Source organism: Lissotriton vulgaris, unplaced genomic scaffold (genome assembly GCF_964263255.1).
Source record: "Lissotriton vulgaris unplaced genomic scaffold, aLisVul1.2 SCAFFOLD_2248, whole genome shotgun sequence".
Lineage (NCBI taxonomy): Eukaryota > Metazoa > Chordata > Amphibia > Caudata > Salamandridae > Lissotriton > Lissotriton vulgaris.
In genome coordinates, this window is record NW_028251524.1 from 360,010 (window position 1) to 372,895 (window position 12,886).

The window sequence follows — 12,886 nt, forward strand, 5'->3', positions numbered from 1 at the left end:
GTTAAATATAATCTGTTTGGAAATTGACCAAATGCGGCGTCTGTATGGAGCATACTGACGTCCACTGTACACCGACAAAGCCCTAAGGAGGGTTCCCCATCTTTAGAGCCTTTTTTACATCCGTCTCCTCATTAGGATTGGAAATTATAACCCCAGAGTAGGGGTGTGTGGGATCCACTCGATCACTGATGGTGGTTGGTGAGCATGTGCAGTAGATCAGTCCAACCTCTGAAGCCTCATCACTCTCCTAACACCTCACCTGAATAAGGCTGAGAATGTCTGAAAGGATGTTTCAGAGCAGCCAGGTGGGCTCTTTTCTTGAGGGACACCTTGTGTCAATTCACACCTTGTAGGCAAGAGCACTTTGCATTTGGGGCTTGTAGATTAACTTTTAACTATATTTATATGAACCTATTTATGGGCATCTAATGTTCTAGCGGGGAAGGAGCAGTAGATTAACAAGCCGGTACTGTCTGTAGGCATCGCCCGTGACTGAGGCAGCTATTACACCTAAGTTCACTGCATGCTTTGAACATGCCGGCACTGTCTGAAGGTATCAGCCATGACCAAGGCAGTTACTGCACCTAAGTTCACTGCATGCTTTGAACATGCCGGCACTGCCGGTAGGTATCAGCCATGACCAAGGCAGTTACTGCACCTAAGTTCACTGCATGCTTTGAACATGCCGGCACTGTCTGTAGGTATCAGCCATGACCAAGGCAGCTATTACACCTAAGTTCACTGCATGCTTTGAACATGCCGGCACTGTCTGAAGGTATCAGCCATGACCAAGGCAGTTACTGCACCTAAGTTCACTGCATGCTTTGAACATGCCGGCACTGTCTGTAGGTATCAGCCATGACCAAGGCAGCTACTGCACCTAAGTTCACTGCATGCTTTGAACATGCCGGCACTGTCTGAAGGCCTCAGCCATGACCAAGGCAGCTACTGCACCTAAGTTCACTGCATGCTTTGAACATGCCGGCACTGTCTGTAGGCATCAGCCATGACCAAGGCAGCTACTGCACCTAAGTTCACTGCATGCTTTGAACATGCCGGCACTGTCTGAAGGCCTCAGCCATGACCAAGGCAGCTACTGCACCTAAGTTCACTGCATGCTTTGAACATGCCGGCACTGTCTGAAGGCCTCAGCCATGACCAAGGCAGCTACTGCACCTAGGTTCACTGCATGCTTTGAACATGCCGGCACTGTCTGAAGGCCTCAGCCATGACCAAGGCAGCTACTGCACCTAAGTTCACTGCATGCTTTGAACATGCCGGCACTGTCTGAAGGCATCAGCCATGACCAAGGCAGCTACTGCACCTAAGTTCACTGCATGCTTTGAACATGCTGGCACTGTCTGTAGGCATCAGCCATGACAAAGGCAGCTACTGCACCTAAGTTCACTGCATGCTTTGAACATGCCGGCACTGTCTGAAGGCCTCAGCCATGACCAAGGCAGCTACTGCACCTAAGTTCACTGCATGCTTTGAACATGCCGGCACTGTCTGAAGGCATCAGCCATGACCAAGGTAGCTACTGCACCTAAGTTCACTGCATGCATTGGGAGATGCCTGCCATTAACTCACAAGTTCGTTTCAAAAGTCCTGCATTTAGGATATGACTATGGTATGCAGTTTTGCTTGAAAGCGTGACTGCCAGTAAAAATATGCCCCCTGACTGCATCTGCCCTCGCCTTTGTGCCGGTCTCAAACCACTCAATGATGGCCACCGAGAGAACACCAGGTGTAGACCACAATGGGCTGTGCATCTTGTCTACAGACCAGAATGAAGATCATTCTACCGTAAGAGACTTAAGTGAAGCCTGGCTACTTCCTGAACATGTTTATTTTATGTGAGTAAGCAATCATGCAAGCTGGAACGCGCAGATCTTGAAGTTTTGTCGAAGAGACCAGCCCCTGTCCTAGCTGCAAGTTTTCACCAGAGAAACTGCAACACCAAAGGGTGCATTCTTGCTGCGACCACTGGGGCAGCAGAACACTGGAAGTGTGAGCAACTAAAGGTTGCGCCCTACAAAGGACCACTTATACCACTGCGCATGTCACATCCGCAGACAGAGGGAAAGCCATGGTAGCGGGGCATCAGGCAGAAACAAACTACCTTCCGCTTATTCTGCGTAGACTCCACATGCCATCTGTGGAATTCTACAGAATTTGGAATAATAGACATCATTATTTTGTATGTTAAAGGTAACATGAATAAATCTGTCGACTTTAAGACAGCTCCATTTTCTCGTCCATGAACTCCTCGTCAAAGACAATCTGGGGCATTAATGGCCCTGTTTTACCCTGGGCCACTGCACCGAGTGAAGCTTTTAGACAACACCCCGGATAACGTTCCCTATGGGTCATCAAGCCCGCGCAGCCTCTTTTCATCGCTGCCCGCCACCAGCGGGGCCATAATTGGAGGCCGTTCAGCAGTAGAGTTCTGGCGGGAGTTCTCCACAAAAGACACTTTGTTTGCAGCCAGGGCTCATATCTTCGCTTTTTGTCCAGGCTCTCCTTTAGTTTCACTCGCAGCCTTGACAGTTGCTGCCCTCCCATTGGCTAATCTGAAGGAAATGCTCAGTGGAATGTTTTTCCCTAGAAGCAGCCTCCTCAACACTGATTAAAAGCCCCCCTTTACCCAACGACCCATGGTCATGTCTGTTGAATCGATTTATAAACCTACTGCACTCTCTATTCACTCTGATATGTCTTTGGAAGTTGAGAGGTTTAAATGTTGGTTGTGAGAACTAAAAAAGAAGACTTCCAAATAGTTATTTATTTGTGACAGATGCATTCGCAAGCATTCTCATTGCTTGCAATTTTAAGACACTTATTAAGCATGCAGTAGGTGATTAAGGGAATTCCCAAGCATCATCTTACAACAAGTTTCCTCCTTCCCAGGCTGATAACATACCTTCGGCACAGTCACACGTGTATGAATTTGCACCGTCCAGACATTTGGCTCCATTCTTGCAAGGGGTACTGGCACATTCATCAATGTCGTACTGGCAGAGGGGGCCATTAAAACCTGCAAGAGAGCAAAATGCGTCAATACCAAGGTTCATGGTGACTTTTGTCGTTTCATTAAAGTATGACTGTATTCATTACATAGAACATCACTCTGGCCCTCTCACATGCATGACAGGACAATGAACGACAGGGACACGGGTCATTTGTGGGCTGATCCATGGGCCTTACTCCGACAGCAGTCGTTTGCCAGCTTCCTACCCATGTGATGTGGAAATACGACTGAAACCTGTCGACAATCCCAACACAACCCTGCACCGAGAGCATGAGCTTCCACAACAAGAACCAGGAACAGCCCATTGCCGCCACGCCATCACATACATGTGTCACTAAATGAATGCAATGTATCGCCAGTTTTTATTCACAATTCTGGTTTAATACAATTTGAAAGCAGCAATTAGTGATGCCAAAGCGAACGTGCCCTTGTCAGAAGGATCGTGGCTGTTATCCGGGGCAATTTGTTTGCAGGCTAGGGGTAAAGAAATTCTCACCTGACCCTCTTAATTCACCAAAAAGCCCCTGCCTTCTGTAAAGTTCTATACAAACTCGTGCAGCTCTCCCCAGGAAGGATTAACAGCCATGCCTGGCTTTCACCGGCTCCTCGCTGGAGCCCTCCTTTCAATTCCCAACAATAAGGTGGTGAAAAGATTTCCCCTGCTGTCCCCGGGCATAAAAAGTTCCAGCATACCTCTACCTCTCACCATTGCAAACCAAATTCCTCGCGAGAACAGGCCTTTGTCCCCCTGCCTCGATTTCGCCTTTGAGTGCAGGAATGACCTCAGCCTTGCCTCGCGAGCATGCAAATCGTAAAGGATGCAAGTCTTAAAAATTGTGCAGGCGCCCGCCTTAAGAGTGCACCCATGACATGAGCCCTTTCTATGTAGGCGTAGGAAGGCGGGAGAGAGGAGCTCGTGCCCCTGTGATCAAAGCCTTTACCACCCCAGGACAAAGCTACAGGATTTATTTCCATCCCTATGGATTCTGACACGTCCAGGAACCCACACCGTGTTTCCATGGATAGGATTCTAGGGGAATGTGAATGGAGGCCAGGCAGGCATTGAAGCGCTGTCTCTCCATTCGGAGCAGAACATATAAATCTTCGACACCAGGATGAAAAGTCTCCCCATTCCCTGTGCACCTTCCTCTTACCCAGAGGCTCCTGCCTGGTCTCGCGCCCTCATGCCTTGGGCAAACAGGGTTCCTGTTCTAGATACTCTTAAGAAGAGGCGATGTTTGTCAGAATTCAGCTTGCCTACTCTATCAAGTTTAAAACCATCGACCTTAATGAATGTAACACTGAACCTGAAGAAGCAGGATATGGAAGAAATAATGCAGAATATTTCATTTTTCAGGCTATTTTTCTTTACGGGTGAGTTGCACCTTTCAACCACGGTTATTTGTAACACTGTGTTCGTAATGAGTTCATCCTTACAGACGGATTATGGATAAAACAGTGAAGAGCAGATATCAACAAAAAAAAAATCAAGACTGGTGAGGCGCAAGGTAAGAGAAATTGACAAAGAAGGAACGACTAATGAAAAATATTTAAAATTCTGCATGTTTGTGCAGAGTACGTACAAACATATCAGTGGCACTGGCAATGTAAACACCCCCTGGACTAAAATGCACTTTGATGTCAGGCTAATAACATTGTGCTTAACAGAAATGCTAATTAACAAGAACAACAAGCAGACACACACACATAGAACTACACATCAACAATTCAGAACACTGGAAGGAAATCATGCATCCTGAGAACACTTGCAGAAGGACTTTTACAAACTGATCACCATTGGGCAAAATAGTGAACAGCATGTGAATGTAGAAGAGATTCACACTGATGAAGCCTAGGCTGACAAAAGGGCCATTGATCAGGTCACTTACCTATGGGGCACTCGCAATGAAACTCATTGATCTTGTCAATGCAGCGGCCATTGTGCAAGCAGGGGCTGCTCGCGCACTCATCTGTGTTTGTTTCGCAGAAAACACCTTCGTAACCTGGAAAGATAAAGTACAGAAGCTGAATATGGGCAGAAAGTCACTTACAAAGAATACGCGCTGCAGGTTTTGTGACAGCAAAAACAAACATGGGTTAGAATTTATTGGCTCATTCAATTTGCAACATCTGAATTGATCCACCATAATACCTTCTGATAATAAAATGCTTCCACATTTTTTGTAAAAATAATTGCTGATGTTTGTTCCAAGGAGTACTTACTGCGCTTGTCGTCTGTTTGACCATGTACATTCTCCAAGTAAGGACACTAACCTAGTGGTCCACATCTTTCTCGGTGCCTATATACTGACCTGGCATGCAGATGCATTGGAATTCCCCGATCTGGTCCAGGCACGTGGCATCATTCTTGCATGGATTGGACAGGCACTCGTTGACATCCATCTCACAGCGGGGACCCGTGTATCCCGGGGAGCATAGGCACTGGAAGGATCCTAGGGTGTTCAGGCACCTGCCGGCATGCTCACAGGGGTTGGAACCTGCAAAAAGGAAGGACCTGCTTTAGGGCTAACAAGTTTACTAATTCACAATAGCAAGCTCTTTGCAACTAAAGCTTTATGGAAAAGTGGTTGGTCGGGCTATCTTCATGCGGTGCATGCAACAAGACCCGGTACATTGAGCTTTGAATTGGAGATTTACCAAAAACTGGAAGATGCATTAAATATCTGTTTACCAAGAGAGCACTCGTCGACGTCTTGATTGCATGCTGGCCCCATGTAACCAGAAGGACAGGTGCAGATGGCCCTTCCATTCACTGGGTTGGTATCACAGTTGGCACCCTCATTGCAAGGGCTACTGATGCAGGCGTCATTGAGGTGGCAGAGGAGCCCTGTCAAAACATAGACATCAAGTTAGGTGGCAGCACTTGTTAGGACACCCCCCACCCCCTTATGTGTAATTAAGGGTGCTTGGTCGAAAATGTGTTGGACGTGTTTTTGTTTCTGTAAGACAGCAAGAGGCTGACTGAGGCCCGTACCTTAAAGAGACCATCTGGTGAATGATGTCACAAAAGGTCTCAAAACCTCTGCTGACATCATCAAACAAAGCAACAGTCTAGAAGGCCTTCTGTTGACCATTGTTACTTATGCAGGACTGGTTGGCCCCTTTAAACTGCACAATACATTCATACTACATGCCCTTTTACAACCTGGAAACATAGCAGACATTGGGTCAGTGGACGTCATATGACAAGTATCTTACTGAGTGAGGAGGTAAGTTGAGGTTTGAAACTGACTATAACCCCATATGCTTGTTTTGATAGCCACGAGTTCAAAATGAGGTCTCTGCCCCTAGCTTAAGGCTCCTTGTAATGTCCGCAGGGTTGCAAAAGCATGTTAAACCCTCAATAATCCTGCGGACTGCCACCAGAAGTGAAATTCCCACAAATATTTACCCCTGGTGGCTTTATCAACGAGTTCTTGGAAAAAGTTACTTATAGTCCATCCTTTTGTCATGGAATCTAATTGTGGAAGGTGAGTTATATGGTTTAAATCTATGCTGTGGGGCGAGCTGCCCAAAATGAACCCATTATCTGACAAAAATGCTGTAAGACCCCTCTCTGGATAATTATTTCCAGGCAAAAATAACCTCATATGGGTCTCTTGCTCTGATATGTATACCATAACTGTGTTTATATAGTAGGTTCGATATGAGCTTTTAGAGTACCATGTTCAGTATTATGCATGTCTGCAGGTACTTGAACTTCTATGGTGAAAGTCTAGGTGGTAAGCAATGGAGCCCTGTACTCTGCCTTGGAGCATGGGGACGAAGCCCAGGAAGGGGGGGAAACAAGATTGCTTATAATGGTACGGCCGAGAGAGTTCGGTTGCTGAGGCGGAGTCTGGAAGAAGTAGTGGACGCTTGTCATTGTCGAAGGTAGATAAAGATATCGGATAGCTGACCTGTTCGTCCATGCGGGCACTCGCAGTAGAAAGATGCCACCCTGTCATGACAGGTGGCCCCGCCGTAACAGGCGGCGTTGGCACAATCGTCAATGTTCTCACTGCAGTCCTCGCCAGTCCAACCATTCACGCACACGCAGTTGTATCCTCCATGGGAATTGTGGCATGTGCCCCCATTCTGGCAGGCATTTGGCATCAGCTGGCATTCGTCAACATCCTCAGTACAGTACTGCCCTGCAATGATAGACCAAAAGGCACATTTTCAAAAAATGCTTATTCCACCCAACAAAACCATGGCCCCATCAGAAACGTTTTACAAAAAGAAACATTAAGGAAGTCAGATTAGGAAATCATGCCTTCAAAATACTTCACATCTTAAATTTCATTATTGAATATTTGTGTGTATTTTTTCACAGTTTTCATCAGACTCGATTCCAGGAAATTGGAAGGTCTCTGTCATTAACGACAACGTCCACATCCAACAAAAAGGATGCCTACGAGACATATATGATAAGATAAAGCAAAATATTTGCATATCACAAAAATCCAAGCATTTGTTGGAAATACAACTACTTATTTCTCCACCGGAAACATGTCTTCAACATTAAGGTAGGGGAAAGATGGCGGCTGCAAAGTGTTCACTTTTAGTTATTAAAGTTGGGAAAAAGTTACAGAATTTACTCTGTACAAAATCACAAGCGGATGTTTCTGGGATTTTATGTAAAACACAATGATTTAACCCTTAAAAGGGTGGAGTGGAACTTCCCCTTTCACTTCTGATCTGTAAGGCATTAAGGGTAACACAATACAGATGGCTATTCCTTGCAGATGACAGGTGGCACAACTGTGACTTACCTGTCCACTCTGGGGGGCACTGGCAGTTGTAAGTGTTCACCCCATCGACACAGGTTCCTCCGTTCTTACAGGTGTTACCGGGGCAGTCGTCAATGTTCTCCTCACAGTTCTGAGACTCGAAACCTGTGATAAGAAAAATGTTTTGAGGGATGATCCAAGGTCTTGAAAGCAAGAGCTTACATTTTCACTTTTTCTCTTTCCCATGCCATAGAGGCCCGTCAGAAAGGGGGTGGGGGGCGCAGAGAACATTAGTCCCCAGGCCCGAGCCTTTTCCGGGCTCCACACTGGGGCTGCAACATGTATTTGTAGATTTCTAGTTAAGCTTGGCTTGGCTACCAATGGCAGGGCAGCTGATGCCACAAGATGCCATCGGATGCTGCATTTTCTCTTAGCTGCAGGACACAGTTTAAGGGAACTGGTGCTTATCCTGTGGGAGGCCTCCCTGAAGTTGTAGACCAAAGCCCCGCAAAAACATTTGATAAGACTAACTTTATATATCATTGAGCGGCAACACCAGGTGCTAAACACACGGCACTGTAGTTTACAAAGTAGGTTCATTTCCACGTTCCAGTTCATCTTGGCTTTCCAATAAATAACTTTTTAGCCCAATCACTGAGGCTCTAAACATGGATACAATACCACACCACACAGCAGATGCTGCTACAAACTGAAGCAGTCTTGTCATCTTTAGAAAACGCATTGTCCAAAACACAGTGTGTGTCAGTACTCCCACTCTAATGCTACAAGCACTCCGCTGCCGTTCGACCCCCCACTTCCCTTATTTAAAAGTATCACCTAGCACTGGCAAAGCCAATAGGCCCGGCCTATGATGTAGACACAAAGGAAGGTTCAGGTTCAAAAACAAGTTTATTTAGACAAATTGTCCATAAAACATTCTAAAAGGAAGGAGCCAGAAGGAACGCACAGAGAGTTGTAAAGTTGTCCATCATGCAGTTGAAAGCTAGCACTCAAGAGAGTGATAGGATACACAAACCAGCCAATAGCATTGGCTGAGATATGAATAAGCAACTGGGCGGAGCCAAGATATGACTGACAAAATGCCCAGCCAATGGTTGAAAGAGGCTAGTTGAAGAAGGCTTAAGGGGGCATACCCAAAACCTATTCAAATGTGCTGGCAAACCCCAGACATAAGAATGGACGACGCAGGACCCTTTAACATTCATCAGATTAAGAATTTTGTAAAAGGTGCCTCTCATGCTCAAACCCATGACTTTATTTGTTCTGTGACACTGTGTTACTAACAACAAACGAGTCACTCTGTAAGATTTCTGAGCCAAGACACGGTCACGTGCCGCTGACCCAGTCCTGTAAACACCGACCTGTCTTTGAAAATAACACCTCCTTCCCAGGAAAATAAACCCGGACCTGTAGTTTGAATGGCTAACCAGACATGCGCGCACAGATTAGTCTGTATTATATGGACTCCCTGTTGCACTGGAGGCGCGGGCATCCACTGGCACACACCGGGCACCGATATCACAGGGACAGGTTACCTATTCATTTTTACAACTCTGGCTTGAGCAGCCATGATAAAGACGGGAGGTTTCCACTTAAGATGCCGCCAGACTGAATGAGGCCATGCCGCAAGCCTCACCTGTGCCCAGTTACTGATTAACCTGCCCACGCAGCACAGGTAACTGCGCTTCGATCTGAGCGATGAGTCTTGGAAACCCTGCCCCCTTCTCACGTGCTTTGTTCTTTGGACTTTTCCACTCAGTTGCGTTTATAAAGCGCTTCCTACCCCATAGGAGGCGCCTAGGTGCTTTCTGTGGACGAGTGCCCTGTCAGTCTGCTTGCTTTGGAACTGGGCGCCAAAATTAAACTACTTACGTACTGTACTCCTTTAGCCCAAGTGCAACTCCTCTCCCTAAAGACAGCGAGCCCCGTTTTAAGAATTTCACAACTATTGCATACTGTCAGACCCGGAACATTATGAGCGGCTCGAGAATGATGCCCACGTGCTCAGCGGATAGATCCGGACCATATAAGTCACATAAGTACTTACACAGAATAAGTGGGCCCTGGAGAAACATGTGAAACCTATGTGTATATATATATATATATGTCTGCTTATAAAAGACAAAAAGTCCTGTGTTTGTTCGGATCGAGGTGGCAATCGCTTGCCCCGTAAAAGACAAAACACATTGGCCCCGTTTCTGCCTCGTACAAGAGACCGACGCTCACGTTTTACACCTCACTCCGCCAGGGGCCCGGCAGTGTTTAGACCAAGGGCCCACCGTTGGCCCGGCTCGGCTCTGCCAGGTGTGAAAAGGCCAGGGCGGAGCCCGATCTCCGGGTCTGACCAATCAGGGCGAAGGGATTGCTTCGTTGCTTCTGAACATTCCAAGAGAGCCGCCTTTCTGCCACGGGCCATTTGGACATATTTACTGTAAACAGATTCTCCTCAACCGAACCTTTAATTTGACCTTTCCCTGGTTGCCAACTCAAAACAGCAGTGAGCCCATGGAGGCCGAAAAAGATGGATTGCCTCTGCACAACAACCCCCCAAACAGGTGCAACCTGACCCGGTTATTGCACCTGGAAGGAGGCTACCAAAACAGCCAGTCCCCATTGATACAACAATAACTGGCAAAACTAAGCCTTTGTTTCCAAAGTTACAATCTGCCTGCGCCTGCACACTCCAGCCTCTGTGTACAGACAACAAACAAACGTTTGAGTGAAGTGCCGACAACTGATTTTTATGTTTTTTGTGCAAACAGACCCGGGGCACAGATAGAAAAATTAAGATATTAAATGTTCTTAGGCAAACACGGTGCAGCCGTTTACTGCAAGCCAAACACCGAGAGACTGATAAAAGGTATCTTCGTGAAGGCAGGCACTGCTTGGTAAGGTGTGTCCTGCCGGTGCAGCATACAGGTGGCTTGCTTCACAGCTTCTCAAACGAGAAAGAACTTGGGGGCAGATCGGTGATCTGATGGGGGTACAATAAAGGGCTGTCTGGAGCCCACGTGCATGATCGTCTCCCTAGCTCTGTTGCACCTGCCTCCTGCCCCCATTTGGGATGCTGTTAAAGTGATAATGTGGGGTTCTTGTTAACTTCTTTCCTGTCTCTGCAGGACCACAGTTGTGGTACAGGTAGGTTCACTGCTGCTCTTTTTCAGGGGCGGGAAGCTTTGTAGTGCCGCAGTAGTGGCACGAACGTAACACTACATTCCAAACGAGGACGTTAATGACCGACTTGTCTACAGTGCGGCCACATGTGAACACATAAAATGGCTGATACGTTTGGTGGCCATACGTCACTGCTCAATTAATATACATATATGGCGCATCACTGCGCACTACAAGTAACAGATGTTAATTTTACCCATTTTTGGTGCCCAATTTTCTGCCCTTGACATGGGTTGGCGTAGCTGGGATTCAGACATGTGACCTTCAGACCGCCACATATTTTACAAGTCAGCTTGTCACTGGCAGCGCCATCTTGTCATGTCCTCTGTATGGCTACAGGGCTAGTACAATATAAGATTTGCTACAATATACAACTTTAGAAGTGACTTTTAAGAACTTCACAACTGACACAAATGACATGTCTACTGGTGTGTACCTTATGACATGAAATCTCACCGCAGCGATGTGTAACCCCCTGACCCAGCACCGAAAACAGTTCAGTAGGGCGGCCCGGCCAGAGTAGAAGCCACTGCTCCATTTTCTTCCAAAGTTTTCTTTGAAGGAAACGTGACTGGTCAAAAGGCAAAGCTTGACTTCCTGTTTCGGAAATGCTTGCGAGTCTAGTGTTGAATTAAGCGACAATCTCGCTTCCCTTTTCTGTCAATGCTGCCATCCCCCAACACAGCACATAAAACATGCCTCCTCATCAGTGTGGCATCCTGCGCCAGAGACCCTGGGGTAATACAGCGATTAATTTGTTAAAAAAATAAGTGCCAAGGCTCTTGTCAGGAGGCCACTGCATCTTGTACCACACATGTGGAGAAGCGTGGCTCAATGGTTAGAGCGGCAGACCCTGATGCAGAGGTCTGGCCCGGGACCAGGCGGCTCTTGGACTCAATCTCCTCGGACCTGATAATTCTCGCCTCGGTGCCTAGTCTAATCATGGGTCTCACTCTGTGACTCTGGGCAATAGCTTGCTTAATCTCCACAATGGCCCCAGCAGCGCTTGGATGCCTGGCTTCACCCTGGGGGTGCCCAGGAGTGGACATCTCACAGGAAAGCCAGGAAGGGTTTCACAGCGGTATGAATACAGCGCTACGAGACCTCTGGGTAGAAGGCGCTATATAAATACAAACACATTTACATTGCCCCTGCTATGCTAAACAAATACTAACCATCACACTCCTACAAGTCTGACAAATCGGACTGTTTCAGGCCCCCATAGCTATGAAGAATGTCTTGGGCAGCAGGTAATAGTCCTCCTTAATGTATATTGTATAAATAATTAACAGTGGTTGTGGTAATCTCGAACGAAGGCAGACAGCGCCACCCAGTGGCAGACTGCCACAAGTGCCAGTGTTGACAAAGTGCCGGTGCCAGCACGGGAAACCACAGGCTCAAATTAAGCACTGGGTAATATGTTCTATATACATGTGGTCATTAGTACTAAGTTGTACTACTTGTGGCAGTAGCGGCTCGCACAGGTAAGAGCGGTGAGCAGTGGGGTGGGGCGGGGTGGTCGAAGTCGACAAGTTAAGTAATAGTAAATAAATACAACCACTCACCTTGCGCTCGCCGCATCACTGGTTTTTATTCATTATTTAATATTACTTAACCCGTCGTCTGTTCACTTCCACACACCCCCATCACCACTCTTACCTGTGTGAGCCGCTACCGACTTGTGGCTGTGGTAGAAGTGCCCCCACCCACTGCAACTTCTGGCAGTTCGTAAACAATAATGTATTGCTTGGCTAGGGGTCCAGTTGGGATATTTGATGCGTGCAAACAAATGATTGGCAGAATAGAAGCATGTTTAAAGTGGATATAATCAAAAAATTAATTAGGAGCAGTCGCATCTTGAAAAGTTTTAAAACGGAATTGTACATCTTTTACGTGCCAACGGATAAACTGTAAAGTGCTGACTTTG

General features: G+C 46.8%; 1 protein-coding gene across 1 annotated transcript in view; it reads right to left on the reverse strand.

The window, feature by feature from the left end:
- Window positions 1–12,886, reverse strand: part of LOC147662857 (neurogenic locus notch homolog protein 1-like) — an 85,266-nt gene that overhangs the window by 36,636 nt on the left and 35,744 nt on the right. The window contains exons 4-9 of the mRNA XM_086950848.1: window positions 7,807–7,929; window positions 6,952–7,185; window positions 5,724–5,879; window positions 5,344–5,529; window positions 4,921–5,034; window positions 2,924–3,037 (exon numbers count right to left, since the gene is read on the reverse strand). Of these exons, the coding sequence (XP_086806974.1) occupies window positions 2,924–3,037; window positions 4,921–5,034; window positions 5,344–5,529; window positions 5,724–5,879; window positions 6,952–7,185; window positions 7,807–7,929 (927 nt within the window). The remainder of the gene's footprint in view (window positions 1–2,923; window positions 3,038–4,920; window positions 5,035–5,343; window positions 5,530–5,723; window positions 5,880–6,951; window positions 7,186–7,806; window positions 7,930–12,886) is intronic.